This window comes from Anabrus simplex, chromosome 1 (genome assembly GCF_040414725.1).
Source record: "Anabrus simplex isolate iqAnaSimp1 chromosome 1, ASM4041472v1, whole genome shotgun sequence".
Lineage (NCBI taxonomy): Eukaryota > Metazoa > Arthropoda > Insecta > Orthoptera > Tettigoniidae > Anabrus > Anabrus simplex.
In genome coordinates, this window is record NC_090265.1 from 1,180,919,180 (window position 1) to 1,180,944,863 (window position 25,684).

Below are 25,684 nucleotides of genomic sequence, written 5' to 3' on the forward strand. Positions count from 1 at the left end.
AGCTTCCACAAGGATAAAATTTTACTCAAAAATGAAATCATTTAAAACTTGAAATCAAACACATCTAAATAACTCAAAAACTATATAATAGATGGTAAAATCCATATCCCAGAAAGGAATTCTATAAAAATTCACTTTAACATAACTAACTGGTGATACTAATCTTAAAAGTAAACATCCTAAACCAACCGGGCTACGCCGGGTAGTACAGCTAGTATTATATAAGACACTCTATGGCCAGTTTCTCGAATCTCAGCTTATCTCAGGGTTCTAATATCTCGTCCCTTAAATAACTAAATCATATGGCATTTTGAAAGACGAAGTTCATGGCCGAATGGTCAGCGATGAGGTCTTCTGTTCAGAGGGTCCAGGTTTTATTCCCGGCCGGGTCAGTGATGTTAATGGCGTCTGGTTAATTCTTCTGTTTCAGGGACTGGGTATTTTGTTTATCTCATCCCTGTCATCATATACACACATCAGACTACCAGCCACCACAGAAACACATAATAATAAATATATCCCTCTAACGCCTACACAAGGTAGGCGTTAGGAAGAGCATCGGGCCGTAAAACAGGGCCAACTCCACGTGTGCAATACAGTTCGCACCCGTGATCCCACTAGGATATGGGAAAAGTGGTAGAAGCAGAATAGAGAAGTGGTTTGGACAGTTTACAGTGTTGCCGCGAGATGGCTTCACGAATGTTCAAGCCCGGCCTTCTAAATATTAGAACAACAGGTCGTGAGGAGTATATGATACGTGGCCGTGACTTTCATGTCCTAAACAATAGCGAAGAGAAAATGGAGGGAAGTGTGAATGACAAATGAAACTAGCTAAATAATTACGGAAAACGATAAGAACATGTTTATTGGCATTGCTGCCGAATACAATAACGTAATCGACTTACAAGAAAACGGCCTCTACTAATGTCAAAGCGAAAAAACAAGATGCTTGGAAAATGATAGTTGAATAATTCATCACTCATAAATATATGAAAGGATCCCGTAGTATTACATATGAATATCAACAAAATCTGTTTATAGTACGCGCACCTTTTCTTGAGCCCTGGTTCCCATTCGTTACTATGGAGATCCGGGCTCAAGAAAAGGTGCGCGTACTATATTAGGAGTTAATGCAGCTGGTAATAAATCAGCGTCAATGCGAGAATATAGTTCACTCACAATAACTTACGTCGGACGACAAATTCCACCTCACCACGCAGTCATAAAATTGCATCTGAAGACGAAGATGATATCAGTTTTACCAAATTAATAAAACTTTTCGTAAGGTAGAATTTACAACTGATATTTACTTCCACCATTTCAAATCCCATCGCGTATGTGGTAAATATATAAGGTGGCTCAAAAAAGTATTGGTCTGCCCATAGCCGTGGTATGAACGGAACAGTATAGTACAAAATAATAATGGTGCATCTAATGAATTACACGTATATAGATATGTAGGACAGTGAAGTGTATCAATAGGTTGAATATGGACCTAAGGAGATTCACGCTGTTTGCAAATAGACCAGTAATACAACGGCGTGCGTCATTACACGCCAAACAAGTATTGGTCTAGTAAACAATATCATCATGACATCGTGCTGTCTGCCGCAACTCGGGCTTGTTGTGACTGTGCTGACACGTTGGAGAGTAAATATCAGCACTGTTTACGTGTTCAGCTAGCAATGGGAAGGAAAATGAAAGAAACAACCGTGGAAGAAATGAGGATTGTAGTGCGACCATTTATTATTACTCCAGCCCGGCTGACAAGATTTTCGCACCCGTGGAACTAGTGTTGGCTACTGAATGCATGATTCGAAGCAGTGTGTCGATTCATTCAAGTGTCCGAGTGAATCGATTCACAGGAACGGCGAGCTCACGGCTCACTAGCGGGACACTGGACGTTGGCGGGGAGCCGAGCTTCCGCTGCAGCGAGACAGTGAATCATGGCACACCGAAAGAATCGTGGGAGCAAACACGGCTCAGTGAGACAAGATACACACGGCTCCTTATCGGCACACTGGACAGTGGCGGAGAGCCGAGCTTCCGCTGCAGCGAGACATAGAGTGAATCATGGCACACCGAAAGAATCGTGGGCGCAAGCACGGTTCAGTGAGACACAAGATACACACGGCTCCTTATCGGCACACTGGACACTGGCGGGGAGCCGAACTTTCTCTGAAGCAATACATACAGAGCCATGGTACACTGAAAGAACCTTATGCTGGAATGGACTCTCCAGCTCAGCTCATTTGAAAATAATACCCACTTGCATTCACTGTCCTCTTCTTACAGGGAGGTTTAAATAATAGATGGATTTATTTGCTTTGTTAAAACGGTAGTCGAAACATAATTCTAAAGTAGCTAGTAAGTAGGTAGGCTATTAGGTTATACTATTTATTAGTTTAATGAATCTTAGTATTAAAACTTATTTGACAATTAATTAACTCGACTCTAGCCTGCCCTATGACTATGAGTCATGCTCATGACTGCTCAAAAGTACCTGTTTTATATTGGGAAGAACGGCTCAGTATTCTCTCAGTTCGTATGTCACATCGTTGCACAAGACTCCAATCATATGTGGACAGTAAGTGAGCCGACTGACGCAATAATTTAACCAACAGATGTTGAATCAGAAAACTAGTGGGCTACTGTACATCTCGGGTAGCCTATACAAAATATGACGATTTAAAAAATCCTCTGCTGATAGAAAAACACATATTTTCAAAAATGACTGAGCGAGTTGGACGTGCGGTTAGTATCGCGTAGCTATGCGCTTGCATTCGAGGGATGGTGGGTTCGAATCCCACCGTCAGCAGTCGTTAAGATGGTTTTCCGTAGTCTCCCCATTTTCACACCAGCAAATGCTGGGACTGTACCTTAATTAATGCCATGACTGCTACCTTTCTCATCCTGCATCGCCGGAAACCTTCGATGTATTAGAGTGACTAGCACTTTTTTCTAAGAAAGGAGTTCATAGTGTGATCACCAGATGGCAGCACCGTGCCTTGAATCGGATCACTGTATCGATTCAGTAACGTGAACGGAATCAAATGAATCGATTCAGTGAAATGAATCGAATGTCTCATCACTACGCGGTACAACTGTCTGACTTTCACACCCGCGGAACGATTGTCGTTTGTTCACACGCTCGCGGCCTTCTACGGAAGGATGTTGTCAAACGGTGCTCAGTGCTGACAATCTCTGTACTTAGGAACTAATGAGTGAGTGGTGTTTCGATAGCTGCTGGTGGTGATTATTGTTACACAACTGGTGAGAAGTTGTTCTTGCCGTGCGGACGTAAGGATAGGACCTGCACAAGACCAGTATATAGGGACAAGTAAAGGGGGCTGGGGGCTTAAGCCCCCAGGTTAGAAGCCGCGAAGCAGCCCTACGCCTCTAGTTTCGTGAGGACGTTAGGATAGGGCCTGGACAAGACTTGTGACATAAGGACAAGCAAAGCGGGGTTAGAAGCCATGAAGTGGCCCTAGGCCTTTAGTTTCGTGTGGAAACACGATTGGTCCGGACTGGTTCTTGCCGTGCGGACGGTTAGGATAGGACTGGACAAGACCATTGGTCTGGACTGGTTCTTGCCGTGCGGAGGGTTCGGTGATCCCTTGAAGTTCATTCTTGCCGCGGCTGCTCCTAAAAAGAATACACTCACCGAAATTTAGAGACTCATCTCATTGGTGATCGGTCCCTGTCTTCGATTATGGGTGCGTATAGGGATTTTGACACAGACTGATTCTTAAAAATTGTGTATAAAATATTCGTCTTCTTCTTCTTCTTAATCTGTTTACCCTTCAGGGTCGATTTTTCCCTGGGACTCAGCGAGGGATCCCAACTCTACCGCCTCAAGGGCAGTGTCCTGGAGCTTCAGACTCTGGGTCGGCGGATACAACTGCGGAGGATGACCAGTAACTCGCCCAGGCGGCCTCACCTGCTATGATCAACAGGGGCCTTGCTGGGGGATGAGAAGATTGGAAGGGATAGACAAGGAAGAGGGAAGGAAGAGGCCGTGGCCTTGTTATGTACCATCCCCGCATTTGCCTGGAGGAGAAGTGGGAAACCACGGAAAACCACTTCGAGGATGGCTGAGGTGGGAATCGAACCCACCTCTACTCAGTTGACCTCCCGAGGCTGAGCGGACACCGTTCCAGCCCTCGTACCAGTTTTCAAATTTCGTGGCAGAGCCGGGAATCGAACCCGGGCCTCCGGAAGTGGCAGCTAATCACACTAACCACTACACCACAGAGGCGGACGTATAAAATTTTGTTAATTAAAATCAGAGAATGATGAAAGTGTAATCTTCCTAAATTCAGAAATTAAATTATACCCAAAGCAAAGGTTGTAGCTGTAAAATAACACTGTATCCATGACTATCAATCATCAAAATAAGACTTAATCACATTATTAATTGAACTTCCAAAAAGTTGCATAAACAAATTATTATAACATTATAAATAATTAATTGAAGTTGTTGATTATCAAATTATCAAATTAATTATCAAATGGATATACTTTACAATGGTGATACTATAGTAATAATAATTAATAATAATAATAATAATAATAATATTAATAATAATAATAATCCAATAAATTTTAATTACCAATGTGTAGGCTATAATAAATTTAATTACCAATGTGTTTATAATAATTTTTGTCACTCAGAATATTCAAGGATAATGGAGTTAATTCTCCTTTGACAAACATCTCTGATTAACACTTATATTATTCAAACTTATTTTTCAAAACAGCGATTAAGTTATCTCACTGTGTAAAAATAAAAGAAAACCATTCAAGAAGTTAAAATTTTCAATATTTCATATCTAGAGATTACTGAACTGCCTGAATATAATTTGATTAATTAATACAACGTTTTTACAATTTAAATGAAATGAATTTTACAACTCTAGTTCAGTAAACTCATGTAATTTATCGTTGTTGTTGTTGCTGCTGACATCAATTGAATCTAAGATATTTCTTTCAGTATTTTACGCGAGTCCCTTCCTAAATTTTACTAAATCAAACTAGGGAGAAAATAGAAGAAAATAAACTACTATTTACAAACGGAGTCACAGTCAAATGAATAGCCTATTCTAAAATCAACTAAAAATCACGCTGCTGAAAAATAAAGACATCCTACCACTAGTCTATATACAACTATACATTAGCAAGTTCTCCACACAAGGAGCTGTACGAAGAAAATTCAATGTCAGATTACATAAAATGAATATTTATGATGTTGGTTGATTTCAGTGTCCAATATAATACAATCACCAAAATCACCGTTCACCACGACTATGAATAATATAAATCTCGTGGTTATCCACATATTTTAAACTATAAAATTTTAATTTTATGCTGAATGAAATGAAATAAATTTTTAAAAATCAGTCAAACATGTAGGTAAACGCTATCTGTGAAATACGTTAATAATAATAATAATAATAATAATAATAATAATAATAATAATAATAATAATATTAATAATAATAATAATAATAAAGTGTGATGACCAAAAATCATGTCCATAACAATTCCAAATAAATCAATTGGGTATTTCCTAGCTTTAATACACATTATCGTGACAATCCTAAATAATTTAAACGTGTAACTTTTATCTAATAAGATGTTGGGTCACTCTTAGTCCTTTGATTTTTCCTTTGGTCCTTAACATTTATTGGTAAACCCTAATTGCCATATGCATTCCTCTGCTCAACCAACTGATTCGTTAATGCAATGTCTTCTTGTTCAACAATCTCAAGCTCTTTTGTCAGCTTCACTGCTGGCCTCAATTTCATCAGCTCCTAGGCTGGCACATAAATATTCCTCTTCTATTCAATAGGAAGATTTTCACATAACATTATATATTCCATAATCTGGACCTTATTAAAATATGTGAATCTATAACATCACTCAACATCGTATTTTTACAACAGTAAAATAGTTCCTACTACATAACTTTATAACATCTCAATTATTTATTTTTAAATTGTTACTTGGAAATTTAAATAAAAAATATTACCTGGAATAATATTCCTGCCATCCTAACTTGATATCAATGAAATTACAAATTGATTCGTATAAAAGAATTATACATCTCACAATCCAGGCTCACCTTGCCGGTTACTAAAACAAATACATTAGATACAATACGCGACACTCAGCGGGATACCCGACAGCTATTAGAGCTCTCTCTAGCGCATGGACCTGAGAACTACTGATTCTTTCATTAGAGCACGTGTATTTGTGTGTGAAGTTTTTGGTGTTATTTATGCTTTTTCAGTGAGTAGACATAATAAAATAGTAGCGTGTGTCATTCCTTGATATCTCCTCTCAGCATGAGGGGAAAGGTATGTGCTGTGTTTGGCTGCAATTACTATGAAGTAGAGAAGAATGCGCGGTCTTTCTTTCGTTTACCTCGTGACAAGAAAATGTAAGTAACATTGTGTTTGCATATACAGTATATTCTTCCAGTGACAAAAATATATTTATAGTACTTCATAATCTTCTGACCTGTTCGACCCATATTTCAACTACCTTAAAATATAATACGCATATTTTATTGTATAGTGCAGCAGTTAACCTTCAATACCGATGTGTTGTAGGTGTGATCTGTGGTTTTGAAATGTCACAGAAGTGATTTGGATAAGGTGTACAAGAAAGAAGGGACGTTACGTTTATATAAGAATTTAGAGGAAAATTGTCCTGCTTTTAATTGTTAATTCATTGCATCATGTGTGTAAGGAACGTGCCGATATTTTTATTGACAAGTGTCTTAATGTGATGATAAAATGTTTTTTAAATGAACAAAAAGACAAATCTAACCGTAAAAGTTCAGGCAGGAATGTTAAAGCAAAAAAAATAAAGTAATGCATAAATGAAAGATCAAACCATTTCACAGCAGTCCATATCACATCTTGTTTATACGTCTAATTTCAGTCTTTAAATAATAACCTTTTAAATAATTCTTCATTCATTTATCCAGAATTGCTTTAGCAACTTCGAAGTTAATATCTCAATAACACTTTCTTTCTAAACGTAATTTATTTATCCATTTTCGTATATGCATTTCCATTGATATTTAGCGCGACTTTTCAGGTCAAATCACTAGGAGCGCCACCGTCGAATTGTCTCCCTTTTTAACAAGGCTAAATCCGTAATTGTCGCGTATTGTCTCTACTGTATTTGCTATAAAGTATCAAGATTAGTTAATCACGAAAATGAATTTAACAGTTTTCCACTCAATTAATTTATAAAATATGTGCTTACGGTACCACCTGGGACAAAAAGATCATCCTACAAGAACGTAGAAAAATATACTGGCAACCTGACTTGAAAACATATTAATAATAATAATAATAATAATAATAATAATAATAATAATAATCTTCATGCGTAGACAACAACAAAAAATATACCCTAAATAATTTGACTGCACTCTCATACATATTACACCACTAACTAGACATTAACACTATCGACTCGCGAAAATAATATATACAAACAAGAAAGATATCTCTTACATTCTAACAAAATTGTATGATGTACTTACATGGTTGCAACTGTGCCCAGCCCAAGTCAGCGGGCTTCCTCGATGGATGAATTTAGAACATTATTATTGGAAGATTACATTTGTCCATATTGTTGAGGTATCCACTCATTACTTACACTAACTTATCTTTAACACGCAGTTGTAACTTTTGATATATGAAATTTAACACACGCATTTGCACTGTAATATTACCCATTTACGTCGAAATATTCACGTACATCTCTCCACACTGAATGAAAAATGAAAACCTACAACCTGTTTTCCAGTCAGTGACCGGGTCAGGGATGTAATGAATGAATCATATATAGGCTATTATTACGATGGGGTCGCCACTCCCAAACTGATATATTAATGAATGATCTCCACACAGAATATCCTACCTTATTACTGTTGGTGATAGTTATTTGTGTCTGAAGTCGGCGTTCTACCCTCACATACAGATTCTATTATTCTGAGCAGTGGCGGTGGGCTCTTAGGAGCACAGGAGCACGTGAACACCCAGTTTTAATACAACTTTACGCATTCATGGATAATTTAAAACTTTCCTTTCTTTCGACCTGATTTCAACAATCGATCGAAAGCATTCGACTTATATCGAAGCTCCGTTACACCGACAGTTGTTCGTTTTGACTGACAGTGCAGCGAGCACACTGGGTAATGCGCTATTGTGCTGAAGATTATACGCATGCGCAAAGCAGATGACGTCATGGTTTATGCACTGATATTCCCATTAGCGAGGAGCACGGTAAGGTACGTGCTTTGCCGTCTTGAGCAATCCTCAAACCAGTGGCAGTATTACAGTTGACCACAAGGGTCCGCCTCCTCCCCTATTACTGTTAGCCACAGCCCCGCAGGAGATACTATTGCATAACATTACCGGCAGATTTCGCTAGTAATTCTGAATAGGCATTTTCTAGCTCGTGAACAGGTGTTCGCAATTGCGGGAAGAAGTTTGCTTTACCTTGTGACTGGAAAATCTTTTCAATTAAAATTTATTTGAGTGTTGTGTTTTGCTTCTCTGTTTGTATGGTTTGTAACCATGGTATTCTTTGTGTAAGAGGAAATGAATTCAATTCAGTTAATTTTAACCAGCGAAATATTAACCGTCCGCCTCTGTGGTGTAGGCCCTAGTGGTTAGTGTGATTAGCTGTTACCGCCGGAGGCCCGGTTCGATTCCCGGCTCTGCCACGAAATTTGAAGAGTGGTACGAGGGCTGGAACTGGGTCCACTCAGCTTCTGGAGGTCAACTGAGTAGAGGTGGGTTCGATTCCCACCTCAGCCATCCTCAAAGTGGTTTTCCACTTCTTCTCCAGGCAAATGCCGGGATGATACTTAACTTAAGGCCACGGCCGCTTCCTTCCGTCTTCCTTGTCTATCCCTTCCAATTTTCCCATCGCCCACCAAGGCCCCTGTTCAGCATAGTAGGTGAGGCCGCCTGGGCTAGGTACTGGTCATCCTCCCCAGTTGTATCCCCCGACCTAATGTCTCACGCTCCAGAACACTGCCCTTGAAGGCGGTAGAGGTGGAATCGCTCGCTGAATCTAAGGGAAAAACCAACCCTGGAGGGTAAGCAGAGTAAGAAAGAAATATTAACCTATCAGGGTAAGTTAGAAATTATAAGGCTTGGACCGGACAGACCAGATTTGATTATTGAGAACCTTACAAAAACTGACAAACGCGACTATAGGCATAAGTTTAAGACAGAAATTTACGAAACATGCAAGTGGCTCTGTGGATGGTGGTCTAGGAGTGCGCCTTTTTGTTTGCCCTGTTTATTGTTCAACAAAGAAAGAAGTGTGTGGAATTTAGCTGGGTGCACAGACCTTGCTCATTTGAGTGCAAAAATAAATTAACATGAAAAGTTTCATGCACACAAAAACGCGAGTATTGAATTCCCTATGCTAGTGTTGTCTGTAATTTCTAAGACGAGGAAAAATTAACATGTGATAGAGCAGAACCCTGATTAACCGAGATAATGTGGAGACTATTGGGGTCAATTCGGAAACAATTATTTTAAAAAAATCGACCGGTAAATGCGGCACACATTATTTCCATGCTTCTCGTCGTGCCTAGGTGAACCAAGAATAGTGCTCGCATCCTTCAATATCCGCAGTGTACTAAAGTTATTATGAATTTTACTTTTGTTCTACACTAACAGATTAGTCTAGTATAAAATTTATCCTCGGTTACAGGGGTTCTATCATATTATTTGTGAAAAAGGAACCGTACAAGGAACTTTTGGTGAAGTGATTTATGTACCTATGTTACTTTTTTGCAGATTTGAGACATGAACAAAAATGTTGTTGTGAACCCCCTAAAATTTTTGTCACGAGCCGCCCTCCATTGTTTCCCGACAAAGCATCCCCTTGTGTCTGCTACTCGAATGTTGACCTGTCCTTGAAAATACAACTCCCGACTGTCTTTCAGATAACCAGTTAGAATGGTAAAAGTAAATGTTCGCTAGACCCTCAGCTGGTCTCCAAAAGCCATGAAAATGAAAGTGTTTGTCGAACTGTTTTCGCCTGTGGGAATACCTGGCGTTACTGCTGAATGTAACAGACTGTAGTATGATTTCAAAATAATTATTATGAGATATAAATCTCCAATTGACATAACTAATTCCTGTTCCACGAACTCAATTTTATACTGCTTAATTGACCTTTATAGCGCATACGCTACTGTCTTAATCGCAGCACACTCCGACTTAGTTCCATATTCGCACTTATAAAATATACTGGTTTGTTGTGTACTTGTTCACTTCACGGAGCGATTTTAATACACGTTCGTACCGACGAAGATTCTGAATATGACTAACTTTTCCAGGGCGGGATCCCTACTGGCTTTCTACACCTTGGCGGAGTGATATCAACTTAGTAGACGGGGATTCCTAGCTCCAGGAGCGTCGTTCAATTACATAAAGTCCATGCCTTTCCATTTATATGGTGTGATTGAAGAATCGATCGTCAAATTTAATATAACAATGACGGCGTGGGTTGCACTATTTAATCTCACGCATTGTCACCCATTGCTGCGTTGTGGCGGCAACTATCCACACCTGGTATTATCTCACGGCTTAGTGCGTAGTTAATTATCTGTCATTAAATTAGCGTAATTACTTGGTCGTAAATTTTTCTGGTAAAATCTAGTACTCTGTTCTTATGGAAACATTGTTAATTATTATTAGATATCGCAGATGAGCTGAATCTTTCGTCCCGCTTCCTTCAAAAAAGTAGCAAGGGCGAATTTTGATTGGTTGAGAGGTATACGTTCGTTACACAAATAGACAGGTTTCTGGTAGTGGGGAAACCACGGAAAACCACTTCCAAGATGGCTGAGATGGGAATCGAACCCACCTCTGCTCAGTTGACCTCCCGAGACTGAGTGGACTCCGTTCCAGCCCTCGTACCACTTTTCAAATTTCGTGGTAGAGCCGGGAATCGAACACCTCCGAGGGTAGCAGCTAACCACTACACCACAGATGTGGGCATTTCCATTTTTCACTGTTAACCTTGAATTGCTTTCTGGAATGAAAATTCAGAGCTACATTTTTCATGCAGCATTGTTGAAACAAACCAGTGTTACCAGCATCTAGCAATAAAATTACCATCCATTCTCGCAGAGATTTTCACCCAAAATAACTTATTTTAATAAGATACCAGAATTAATTACTTATGCATTTTAAAATGGGCGTCAATTGAAGCATCAGTAACCATGAGTAGATAAAAGCTATTATATTCAACACTTAAAATAGGGTACAACAAACTTAATGTTAAAACAATTTTACTTCATAAAATCAGGAATGGAAATTTAAATATATGGTGTATGCTTTTTAATTTGTTATTTGGTTTACTTTCAATGGGACACTTATCCATTTCAGCAAAGGTACGCAAACGCCTGCGAAATCATCACAGAACACACGTTATGATTTAGCACATCCTACCTCGACAGCGCCACTGTCCAACAGATCTATGACGTAGCATTACTGATCACATGAACGTGTATTTTTAGGCAGCGCTTATGTTCACATATGAAATTTCTGCATGTGTGACATTGAGTACATTTCCACCCTCATTCTGCAGAAACATCTCTTGAACTTTTTTGTTTCTTTTACAGCTTGCTTTACATCGCACATATCAGATAGGTCTAATGGCAACGATGGGAGAGGAAAGGGGCAGGAGTGGGAAGGAAGCAGCCATGGCCTTAAATGAGGCACAGCTCCAACATTTCCTTGGTATGAAAATGAGCAAACCACGGAAAATTATCTCCATGACTACCGACAGTGTGTGGCATTATTGGGTACTAAAGTGTGTGCTTGGCTATAAAACATTGTGAATTTTATTGCAGTATATTTACTATTTATTCTCCCATTGCCCAAAAACACCCGATCTTAATTTTACCCCCATACCCCGAACTCACAAAATACCCGAAAAACGTGTAATTACCCACCAATTGGTAACCCTGACACCAATATACTTTTTACATCTAAACATCAAATGCTGCAACAATCAGGAAATATATACGATGATAATGTTACTCATCCCTCTGGAAGGGCATTACGATAATCTGAGATGAGGTATGCGATAAATTGTTAAAACATCCTATTTATGACAAGTATAGGCTCATACACCATATTTTGGGCAAAATATAACAAACTATTGAAATAAATTGACATGTTATTTATATGATCATTTACACTTTGATCTACCTAAAATACGTCTTCTGTTTATATCAACCGAGGCAAGGAAAACTAAAAGAACTCGTGACATATACAGCTCGATAAGGGCTTAGCTTGCAGCAAAGACTGCTGCCCAGCTAAATGACCTATGGATATTTGAGAGCTACGTGGCCAATAATGACATTCTCAATCTTCGGCATGAGCTTTCCTTTGGCCAGTGCCAGTTGTTTGGAGAATTAACTCGGCCATGCAAGTCGAATCCTGCTTTGTCGCTGAAATCACTGTGATTCTGAAACGTCATCGGGTATGAACCACAAAAATGTATAATAATAAAATGAAGTGAGTGTGTGTGTATGTGTGTGTGTGCGTGTTTGTGTTTGTGTGTGTGTGTGTGTGTGTGTGTGTGTGTGTGTGTGTGTGTGCAGAGATCTGAAAATTTTAACATAAATAGATGGAAGGGGGTCCAAATGCACCTCGAAACCCGACTTTTTCGTTTTCGCGTTCGTTGAGCTATGAACAAAAAACCGGCGGAAAACGTGTGTTGGAATACGACAATCCAACCCCCCGTGGGTGGGGGCGGTAGAATAACATCCACGGTACCCCCTGCCTGTCGAGGCAACTAAAAGGGGCCCCAGGGGCTCTGAACTTACGAGCGTGAGTTGGTGAACACGGGGCTCTTAGCTGAGTCCTGGATTTACTTCCACTTACTTGTGCCAGGCTCCCCACTTTCATGTACCCTATCTGACCTTTCTTGGTCAACTCTTGTTCTTTTCCGACCCCGACGTTAATACGTATGGAGGCCTAGGGAGTCCTTCATTTTCACGCCCTTCGTAGCTCTTGTCTTTCTTTGGCCGATACCTTCATTTTTCGAACTGTCGGACCCCTTTCAATTTTTCTCTCCGATTATTATATAGAGGATGGTTGCCCAGTTGTACTTCCTCTTAAAACAATAACAATAATCACCACCACCACTATGACTATCCAACGTGCTGTCACAAGGATTAAATGTGTATATTTACCGTCGCTAGGCAACGTACATGACATAGGCAGGTAATACAACCTACGCCATGGACATGTTATGTGTATGTGTGCGATGCTCAGTCAAATCTACGACACGAAGAGATCTGAAATTCTTAACATACGTGGGCACAGCATTTCACCGTTCACGCATGGCTGTGTCAAAAAAAGCATCTCTTCCCCCAAGAAATGAAACTGTCAACGACATCTACAAGCAACTTTTACAAAAATTACCCGGTGTTCTACAAATGTACAAGTCTATCGACTCGTCATGTAATACATATGAGGCTGTCAAGTACACGACAGTGCTGTTTTAAAAACTTGGGAGTCATCTGGAATCTCCTCGAACGTCTTGGAGCGGGCGATTGTAACACCGATTATCCTTCTCAGGAATATGAATCATCCTTTCCTCTGCAGTGGGACATAACTCTCAGTCAAGAAACTGATGCTGAATATTATTGAAGCCACCATCATGGCTGGACATGCCGCGAGCGAAGTAGTATTCATTCCTCGGAGCAAATCATCCCTTCGGATGTACCGTTACCGTCTGCAGTTCCCTGTTCGTTTAAGTTTCGCTATGTGTATGAACAGTGGCGGCTCGTGACAAAAATTTTAGGGGGTTCACAACAACATTTTTGTTCATGTCTCAAATCTGCAAAAAAGTAACATAGGTACATAAATCACTTCACCAAAAGTTCCTTGTACGGTTCCTTTTTCACAAATAATATGGTAGAGCCCCTGTAACCGAGGATAAATTTTATACTAGACTAATCTGTTAGTGTAGAACAAAAGTAAAATTCATAATAACTTTAGTACACTGCGGATATTGAAGGATGCGAGCACTATTCTTGGTTTTTAAATAGCACGAAGTTCACCTAGGCACGACGAGAAGCATGGAAATAATGTGTGCCGCATTTACCGGTCGAATTTTTTAAAATAATTAATCAGGGTTCTGCTCTATCACATGTTAATTTTTTCTCGTCTTGGAAATTACAGACAACACTAGCATAGGGAATTCAATACTCGCGTTTTTGTGTGCATGAAACTTTTCATGTTAATTTATTTTTGCACTCAAATGAGCAAGGTCTGTGCACCCAGCTAAATTCCACACACTTCTTTCTTTGTTGAACAATAAACAGGGCAAACAAAAAGGCGCACTCCTAGACCACCATCCACAGAGCCATTTGCGTGTTTCCTACATTTCTCTCTTAAACTTATGCCTATAGTCGCGTTTGTCAGTTTTTGTAAGGTTCTCAATAATCAAATCTGGTCTGTCCGGTCCAACCTTATAATTTCTAACTTACCCTGATAGGTTAATATTTCTTTCATAATCTGCTTACCCTCCAGGGTTGGTTTTTCCCTCGGATTCAACGAGCGATCCCACCTCTACCGCCTTCAAGGGCAGTGTTCTGGAGCGTGAGACATTAGGTCGGGGGATACAACTGGGGAGGATGACCAGTACCTCGCCCAGGGGGCCTCACCTACTATGTTGAACAGGGGGCTTGGTCGGCGATGGGAAAATTGGAAGGGATAGACAAGGAAGACGGAAAGAAGCGGCCATGGCCTTAAGTTAGGTACCATCCCGGCATTTGCCTGGAGAAGAAGTGGAAAACCACTTTGAGGATGGCTGAGGTGGGAATCGAACCCACTTCTACTCAGTTGACCTCCAGAAGCTGAGTGGACCCAGTTCCAGCCCTCGTACCACTCTTCAAATTTCGTGGCAGAGCCGGGAATCGAACCGGGCCTCCGGCGGTAACAGCTAATCACACTAACCACTAGGGCCTACACCACAGAGGCGGACGGTTAATATTTCGCTGGTTAAAATTAACTGAACTGAATTCATTTCCTCTTACACAAAGAATACCATGGTTACAAACCATACAAACAGAGAAGCAAAACACAACACTCAAATAAATTTTAATTGAAAAGATTTTCCAGTCACAAGGTAAAGCAAACTTCTTCCCGCAATTGCGAACACCTGTTCACGAGCTAGAAAATGCCTATTCAGAATTACTAGCGAAATCTGCCGGTAATGTAATGCAATAGTATCTCCTGCGGGGCTGTGGCTAACAGTAATAGGGGAGGAGGCGGACTCTTGTGGTCAACTGTAATACTGCCACTGGTTTGAGGATTGCTCAAGACGGCAAAGCACGTACCTTACCGTGCTCCTCGCTAATGGGAATATCAGTGCATAAACCATGACGTCATTTGCTTTGCGCATGCGTATAGTCTTCAGCACAATAGCGCATTACCCAGTGTGCTCGCTGCACTGTCAGTCAAAACGAACAACTGTCGGTGTAACGGAGTTTCGATATAAGTCGAATGCTTTCGATCGATTGTTGAAATCAGGTCGAAAGAAAGGAAAGTTTTAAATTATCCATGAATGCGTAAAGTTGTATTAAAACTGGGTGTTCACGTGCTCCTGTGCTCCTAAGAGCCCACCGCCACTGTGTATGAACAAGGCACAAGGACAATCGCTTAAAGCTGCAGGACTCGTTCTTCGGAAACCGTGCTTCTCCCATGGTCAACTGTATGTGGGTTATTCAAGAGGTGGAAAGGCGAAGACACTATACATCTTAGCTCCAAATGCAAGGACACTTAATATACAGTAGTTTATCGGGAAGCTCTATAAGGAAAAATGAGTTTGTTTTTATATAATATGGTCTTTTATATTGTTTTAATATTATTTGTATCATCCACCAACCCGGTATCTCAATCACTGAAAGTATCAATATAATTAAAATAGCGTAATTCAAGCAATTGATGTAAACACTATACGTGTTAATGTATTTTTTTAAATTTCACTTTTAAGTAAATGGCTTAAAACATCTGAGGGTTAAATTAATGAACGCGGACGAAGACGCGAGTACATGCTAGTAGTAGAAATATTGTTTTGTTTCTCTAAAAGTGTAAAATGAAATGAAAATCCACAGCCTGTTTCCAGTCATTCGACCGGGTCAGGAATGGAATGAATGAAGCCCCATCTAGCGGCGAGGATAGGAATTGTGCCGGCTGCCGAAGCCTGTCGCACTCCTCTGGGGCAATGTTTAATGAATGGCAGATGAAATGAAATGATATTGAAGAGTGTTGCTGGAATGAAATATGACAGTGGAAACCGGAGTACCCCGAGAAAATCCTGCCCCGCCTCCGCTTTGTCCAGCACAAATCTCACATGGAGTGACCGGGATTTGCACCACAGAACCCAGCGGTTAAAGGCCGGTTAGCTGCCGCCTGAGCCACGGAGGCTCTTCTCTAAAAGTGTATCTGGTGTAAATTTTACACTTCAGTAATCCTATGTACGTTCAGTATTCAGACTGAAGGCTGGTTGGATCCTCAACTGTTCCTCCACCAACTGTCGCAGATGGCCTAGGCATCACTCAAGAGGCGTACTGGGGAACTGAGGAGTAAGGTAGTTTACCGTTGCTTTCCTCACCGAGCCAGATGTTGCTATCTGTACATATCAGTCTGCGAAGCCCACTGAAATGCGCGCACGAATCGACCGTCAACCAGAGGATCCTTCAGTATTTTGGCCATGTTGTTAGAAGAGATGGTGAGAAGCAGGAAAAAAATGGTGATGCAAGGAAAAGAGAGTAAAAGGCTACGCGGAGGGACAGCCAGCAAATGAGATCAAATACAAAAGATCACCGGTCTGCCTCTTCAATGGTTTCTTAGAGAAGCAGCATCAAAGGTGGCAGAAAATAACAAAACATGCAACATGAGGAGGTCAAGACGCTCAGGAATGAATGAAAGTCTGATGATGATGATGATGATGATGATGATGATGATGATGATGATGATATTTGACGTACCTTCAATTGTTGTGTACTTTGGGGGACACCAGAATGCTTGAAAGACAGTGACGATGTCATTCGGCTTCCATGTAAGACTGGAGGTACTGATGCTACGATCATGATGTAAAATGCCATGTACATTTTCATTCCTGTTTCATGGCCCACTTATTATCAAAAGTAGACCTTAAGTTGGCATGTTTGGAAACGTTTAATGGAAATTGGTACAGTATTTATCACAGAAGACTTAAAGCTTGTATTCTTTTTTCTTTAAAAACACCAGGAACTCTCTTGAATCTCAGAAACATTCGCTTGATGAAAATTTGAGGTGATTACTTTGTTTTCGAACGGGATACATATTGTGGCTACTGAGAAAAGAACAAAATTCGCGGTAATTACCCGCTTTCTCGAATTCTTTATTTGATTACTCTTACCGAGCTCCCATTGCTTTTCAACCAGCAAGGTTGCTAGACATAGAATTGTTATGTGTATTTCTCTGGATCGACAAAATCAAACAGTGGAACTCGTAGGAAGAATAGGGTTGAGTTTCGCAGCCTTTGGTAAACTAAGCCAGATTATGAAAACCGAGCCGATGACTTAGATGTTAGTTGGCTCATTGGAGAATATTCAGGCACAAGTAACCAATGTTACAAAAAACATTTGAGGGAACATTTCTTTCAATTTTTAGCTTAAAAACATCTACGAGCAGTTCCATTTTTATTAACTCACGTACTAGATAATAGCCAGGTTTCACTGTAACTCAGACTCATATTTATGTAGTTCTGAAAATTGTATATATATCGTTGACATTGGTTGTTGTTGCCACAAACTCGTCAGTTATGAATACGTCGACATCAATGATGCAGTCGGTTATACATCGTCCTTCAGCTTTGAAGGTAGTGGTTTCAATCCTGGCTGAGATTGGCATATTTGAGAGTGTTTGAATGCGACAACTCCATGTTCATCGGTTTTCATCACGTTAAAGAACTCGTGTAAACTTACAGAGCTGACATATCTTAGAATCTCTCTAATTGAAGCTTCGTTAAATAGTTTTACATATCATGAATATCTTTCACTCACGGACTGCAGCTATTGGGCGACATTTTCTGTGCCCCCTCTCCTCTGAGATGAGTAGATCTCTGGATTTTCGATCTATCACTCCTATCTTTCTTTGCTAACAGACAACAGTGCAAAATGATCCAGTAGCTGAATCAATATTTTAATACACTCACAAAAGGTCTTTTAAAGGAAGAATACAGCAAAGTGATGTTTGAGGATTTTATTTTTCACGGTACACTGGTAGGTGTCAAGTGATGACTGTTCGCTGATTCTTCCTCTCGCCCAGCTTTTCAGCTTCCATCACCGTGTCAGGTAGCTTCACGTTAACAGTCTCAGGTAGCAGCAGTGTTAATACACCCGAGGAGATAGACAGGATGCAGAACATGATGATAGGCAAAGACTCCACGTACTTCGCCTGGAAGTACAAACACACACGCAGGTAAGAATTGTATTTTGTAATAGCTTGCGAAAAGCTGTTTAATTTGTATATTGACGAAGTTATAGGAAAATTGCTGGATATATTTAAAACGTCCATACCGGGTGAATCAGCTGTTTTTTTTTCTTGAACATATGCAACCTGCTTAGAATTAAATGTCTCTTTGGTCGTATCTTACGCTACATCTTACAACAACTTCATGTACACATAACCTGATCTAGGTTTCCCCGTCCAATGCGAAAAACATACATTAACGACAGGGTAATAAAAATCATCCTCACAGCCAAACCATGGTATGTCCACTTGGTTCAGTTGTATGTCAATTTCTGATGCCCATAACGGTGAGGTGGAAGCAGTTTATGGGACAATGGGATATCTCCTGCGGCACACGCTTACAAAGGACCGAGTAATTATTATTGGTGACTTCCACACTAAAATAGGAAAAGATAGCGAAGCACTCCTGAAAATTGTAGTTGCAGCTTTCGGATAGGGACAAGAAATGATAGGAGAGAATACCTCATCCAGTTCGCAAAATAAAACAGCCCCACCATAACAAGCACCTTGTTCGGGCATCACCCTTGTAGACTGTTACCGTGGATCAGCTTTAACAACAAACACCGTAAGCAGATTCATGACATCCTTGTCGAGCAAAGGTGGAGGTCGTCAGTCAAAAATGTGAAGAGAAAGTCTGGCACGGACTGTGATTCCGACCAAAACTGCTGCTTTGTACTTTTATCCTAGATGTCAAATTACTGCAGAAGAGGAAGACAGGAGAAGTCTTGCGCATCGCAGACAGGCAACTTTCTAACATCTGAAAGACAGTCCCAACTAGCGAGTAAATAGAGAGACCAACAATCTATGGCAGAGCATCAAAGAATGAATAACAAATGCAGTAAGGGCAAGCGGGACATTTCAAATCCAGACCGACGACATCCTACAAGATAGGGAGTGCATCAAAAGTGGCATGGTGATTCCGACAGCTTGGATAAACGGAAGTAGGTTAATCAGTGAATCAAATAAGCCAGCAGGTAGGTTAAAAACGCCCGTTGGGAAGAATACTGATCTAGATTCTAGAGAATCACGCCGATCCTCACGAGTCGCATGAAATTAACAGTAGAATATCAGCTGACAAGAGAATTTTAAACTCAAAATTAAATCATCAAGGACAAACAAGGGACAAAGGTAACGGATCCTACCGGTGATGCTGAAGTATGGCTGTGGTACTGCACCAGTCTTTTCAAAGATAATCAGAGACAAGCAGCCCCGCCGCAAGGCCCCTGCAAACTAAGGCTTCCCTTCTCGTCTAACGCTTGGAGATAGAGAAAGCCATTAGGCGACTTAAGAATGGAAAGTCACTTGAAACAGACGGGGTAACGGTAGAAGTCATTTAAGCCATGGGCCCTGCAGTGACGGGTGTAACATTAAGAGCTATGTAACATCTGGAGAACTTGGCCAACTCGATCTCCACCTCATGGGACGACGGCTATACAGAGTTGCTGAAAAACAAGCAAAACAAGTTGTTACAGAAGAACGAGAGAAGTGGTTGGACAAGTGGAGTGATGAATTGAAAGAGGATGTTAATGGTAATAAGAAAATGTTATATGGGATGATAAAAAATAGAAAAAGAAATACAGAACGCTCCAAATACCTAAGAGATGATAATGAAAATCTGATATAGTTCCTTATTATGGTCAGTCCAGTACTTGAAATATTTTCTAAACATGTTGATTTTGTTCAGGACAGCAGTTCTTGTTCTGTCATTCCATCATGGAGTTTCCTTCCATCTTCTTGTGCCACTGGTTCGTCCACATACCTTCTCAGTTATCGTCACTAGATTTTCCTTTCAGATCCTTTCATTCCTCCTCAACTGCTTTTTTGTCTGTCTTTGGTAGTACTGTTTTCATGTTGTCTTTAAAATCTATTATTCTATCATTGTCCTTCAGCTTTTATGTCTTGAGTTTCTTTACCTGTGTGGTTCTTACTTCTTTTAACTTATTTAACTTGAAATATCCACTGAGGAGTCTATGATCACTTTCCAGGGAGACACTAGGAATCACCTTTACGTCTAACAATCTTTTGTAGTTGTTTCTCGATCAAAAAATAGTCTAAAAGATTCACTTTTTCCATACAATCTATATCTTGTGACCTTACAGCTTTTTGTTTTGGATATCATGAGTTCCCTATTACAAGGTTGTTTCTCAGACAGAGATCAAGGAGAAATTGATGGAGCAGAGTTGTTTACCAATAGTCGATCTGGGGTGCCATGATGTGCTCAGTTTACTGATCATATAGTCCGACTCGTAGGCTGAATGGTCAGCGTATTGGCCTTCGGTTCAGAAGGTCCGGGTTCGATTCCCGGCCGGGTGGGGATTTTAACCTTCATTGGTTAATTCCAATGGCTCGGGGGCCGGGTATTTGTGCTGTCCCCAACATCCCTGCATCTCACACACCACACATAACACTATCCTCCACCACAATAACACGCAGTTACCTACACATGGCAGATGCCGCCCACCCTCATCGGAGGATCTGCCTTACAAGGGCTGCACTCGGCTAGAAATAGCAATACGAAATTATTATTACTGATCATATACAATAAGGAGAAATTAGTGGAGCAGATTTGTTTACCAATCGTGGGTCTGATCATTTTACTGATCATATACAAGGTGAAATTGATGGAGCAGAATTACTTGCCAATAGTGTATCTGGAGTGCCATGATGTATCTCCGTTTACATATCATAATATACAACAATAAGAAAATAACAGAATTACTTACCAATAGTGGATCTGGGGTGTCATGACCCATCTCAGATAACTGATCATAATATACAACAATAAGAAAATAACTGAGCAGAGTTACTTACCAATAGTGGATCTGGGGTGCCATGACCCATCTCAGTTTACCGATCATAATATACAACAATAAGAAAATAACTCAACAGAGTTACTTACCAATAGTGGATCTGGGGTGTCATGACCCATCTCAGATAACCGATCATAATATACAACAATAAGAAAATAACTGAGCAGAGTTACTTACCAATAGTGGATCTGGGGTGCCATGACCCATCTCAGTTTACCGATCATAATATACAACAATAAGAAAATAATTGAGCAGAGTTACTTACCAATAGTGGATCTGGGGTGTCATGACCCATCTCAGATAACCGATCATAATATACAACAATAAGAAAATAACTGAGCAGAGTTACTTACCAATAGTGGATCTGGGGTGCCATGACGTATCTCAGTTTACTGATCATAGTGATGGAGCAGAGAGGGTCTGTGGTGCAATGATGTACCCAAATTACTGATCATATACAACTAGGAGAAAGTGATTGAGCACAATCACTCACCAGGAGTGGTGTCTGAGGTGCCATAATAGATCCCAGTCTGCCAAACATGGAGCACACACTCAGGAGGGAGTGACGAAGAGTGGTAGGGAAAAGTTCCGCCGAGTAGATGAACAGCACCGAGAAGGCTATCGTGATGGAAAACTTACCCAGCATGTATGGCAACATGTGCAGCCATTCATCCGCCTCTGCACAAAAGAAAAGAACTACGTCAGATGAGAGAGATACGAGAGAGTATATTATTATTATTATTATTATTATTATTATTATTATTATTATTATTATTATTATTATTATTATTATTACAGTTTTAAGGCTCATTAAGCTTCTTCAGTCGTGAAATGAATACATTTGATGTTGAGTACATCCTCGGTGATAGATACAAGAAAGAGGCATTATGCCAGGTGAATTAACTGCTCCTACCAATGTTGTTTTATGCAAACCGCACTTTTATATAGTCATGAAAATATCTATCCTTCCTGTACACACAGAAAGCACAGTAAACGGATATATTTGTATTTAAGGCCTACAAAAAGTAGGAAGCTGTAGTTATAATATTATTAACAGAAACCGCGAGTGCGCTCTCTAAATGATCTGATATATAAATGAAACGCCTGTGAAATACGAATTCGGCATTGGACCGTGTTAAAACTGATCTGAAATCTACACTCATTGTGCTGCCGTGCAGTATAGGGTTAACAAGCCGAACGCTACGGTGCGCCAGTTTTACATGTGATAGGTTCGAATCCGCTACAGAGATACTCAATGTGGATTTATTTAGTTTTGACCACTTTTTAATGTACGTGAAATGTCTTATTTTATGCACTATTCAGTGAACAGAATGTAGCCGTAAGAAGGTCCGATATATCATCAGGGTCGTGCGAAGACGGGATAGGTAGTGTGGGGAACTGAACTGCACTAACAATAGTTAGTAAAGTTAGGAGGTGCTCGAAGTGATGACCTGCTTGGTTTATGCACATCTGGGCACGCCTCTGAGTGTTCATTCTAGTGCGCTGCAGCATACCCGGTGTTATTGATCTGCTGGTTTCGGCGAAGAGTTGTCGAAGGCGCTTGGGATTTTCTGGGTCCGGGGTGTAAACTGTTTGTTTCACACGCCACCACAGGAAGAACTAATGGCGTTAAATCCGATGACCTTGCGGGCCAACAGGCAGGTTATCCTCTTCCTATCCATATCCCTAGGTGTGTCTCATTCATATGGTATAATAATGTCGTATGACTATTTCTAGCCGGGTGCAGCCCTTGTAAGGCAGACCCTCCGATGAGGGTGGGCGGCATCTGCCATGTGTAGGTAACTGCGTGTTAATGTGGTGGAGGATGGTGGTGTGTGTGGTGTGTGAGTTGCAGGGATGTTGCAGACAGCACAAACACCCAGCCCCCGAGCCATTGGAATTAACCAATGAAGGTTAAAATGTCCGACCCGGCCGGGAATCGAACCCGGGACCCTCTCAACCGAAGGCCAGTACGCTGACCATTCAGCCAACAAGTCGGACATTCATATGGTTACGGACAGTTAACGTCAAAAGCGGTGGAGCTCCATCCCATTGAAACTACGTCGTTAAAAATTCTCCAAGAGACTTCAGCAGAAGTGTGAGTCCATGGCGTAGAAAGTGCAGGCAGCTTGCACCTGTTAAATGGCCCTCAAGGAAATACGTTCTGATATGGAGATTACCCAAGATTCCACGCGTACATTCACGCGAGCGAGTGGTTGCGTGTTTCGGGTCACGTCTGTTAGCTTGCATTCGGGAGATAGTGGTTTCGAACCACATTGACGGCAGCACTGAAGATGGTTTTCCGTGCTTTCCCATTTTCACACCTGGCAAATGTTCTTAGCGCTTTCCTATCCCTTCGTCGACATAAGACGGTGCGACGTTAAGCAAATTGTAAAAAGTCACTCCCCATTGTACATAATACCCTGCCTGTCGCACCCAGTGAGGAATGTCAGCACTCTTACAGTGCATATTGTGGAGGTTCAAAAAATGTTAGTCACCCCATACCAAGTTGAACGGGAATCAACAGAGGGTAATCACTCTTTCTTCCCATAGTTTACATGTTTCCCAGCAGGGATGTGAACAGAGTCCTCAGACTTGCCGAAAATCTACATTTAAACCATGAAATAAAAACTTTGCATGAATAAAAGAAGTTTGAAACCTTCCCCTCAAGCTATCTGCCTGGAGCTACCACGTTATTTTGAACTTCTGCCATTACCTTGCTTGCTAGGCCTTCCGAACGCCGCCCGCGGCCGCTGTCCCTTTAGTACACGCCGGAGACAATAAACTGGAGCGATGAAGATGACAATACGACCTTAGATCGCCCAGCTTTTATAGTATCTCGAGGGGAAGTTTCCAGAACTCTTTACAGATACGCTGGATTTCAGTACACACCCCCATTTTTAATTGGCTAGCGAAAATATTCAAAATTTTCTGATTGTTTGATAGGTATTGAAGAAGGAACCAGCTAAGTGTTGACAACTTTGATACAAGAACAAAACAGTCTTCAAAACTAAAGTTAGCCAATAGTAAAAATCAACTTTCCTTTAAGAATTCATTGTCCTTAATCCCACCAGGGTGGGGGGTGGCAGTTTGGCCGATGGTAGAGACATCTAACAGTTGCAAACCCAAGTATCTTGCATTAGTTCAAGTTCAATTACACAGATGGTTTTATAGAAGGCGCGCAATTTCACTAGACGGAGAGTGTACCTCCGGTACAGTTTTATTCAGGTTAAAATCTCAAAATACAAAAGAAAAGAAAACACCTCTTAAATTTAACTTGACTTTCCGTGAATAATATGAATATTGAGACATTGCCTGAATTATACACTTGAATAATCACTCTACAACTTAAATTGGGCATTTTCAACGCTGTTCCTATTTTCTACTACCTCTATGAGGTTGCATTTCATTGGAGCTAAACAAATCTTTACTGACTAGACATTAATGCTTAAGGTATACTACAATGGCTTTAACCATACACCATGAACAAAATCTAAGGGAGAAGTAACTTCTAACAAATACCGGGCCTCACTGCCGTTTTCCAAAACCGTCCCTAAGATATATCTTCTACATATAGCGTCACATCTTAACTTCATGTAATTCTCACAGTTAAATTCTCAAATCTAGAATCGATCCTACGACTAATTATCTTGGAAAGGCATAATATGTTGCTGCTTAATTCTACAAATACGCGGGGATAACACATCACATCGCAAACACTTTTCTAAATCTGTCAGACCATAACCTGCCACTATCAACATCACTGGATGTAAAATATCCTTAAGCTTCATTTTATCGCCAGAAATTTACGTTAACACACGTAACTTCTGATGCAACTTTTAGTTCAAATCACAACTTCAGTTATTATTTAAAATGTCGATGATGGCCTGATGGTTGTGTTGGTGATGGTATTTCAAATGAAGAATTTCATCTTAGGTCCGTATTGAACTGAAAATAACAGAAAATGAAAAATTAAAATTAAAAAGGTGGACTTTTTAATTTTTATTTTTTGGTTATGGTGGTAGTTGGTCGTCAACAGGCAATGAGAAAACGACGTATTGGAGTGAGACATCCGTACAGTCACTTTAGCGACGTCAATAAAGTTCATTATCAGCAAAATGAGAGACTGAAACTCGCTCTACCGAGATATTTCTTAGACGCAGTGTGTCCATCGTAGACAGATTATGTTGGGCATAGAACGACTGGCCATGCAAAGCGGTAATTTTCATGATTCACTTAAATTCACAAATGCTTATTTCGTTTGGTTCGGAAGAGAATAAGTGT

General features: G+C 40.4%; 1 protein-coding gene across 1 annotated transcript in view; it reads right to left on the bottom strand.

The window, feature by feature from the left end:
• Positions 1-18,259: 18,259 nt before the first annotated feature.
• Positions 18,260-25,684, bottom strand: part of LOC136858171 (solute carrier family 22 member 2) — a 509,914-nt gene continuing 502,489 nt past the window's right edge. The window contains exons 20-21 of the mRNA XM_067137526.2: positions 21,894-22,078; positions 18,260-18,515 (exon numbers count right to left, since the gene is read on the bottom strand). Of these exons, the coding sequence (XP_066993627.2) occupies positions 18,348-18,515; positions 21,894-22,078 (353 nt within the window). The 3' untranslated portion in view covers positions 18,260-18,347. The remainder of the gene's footprint in view (positions 18,516-21,893; positions 22,079-25,684) is intronic.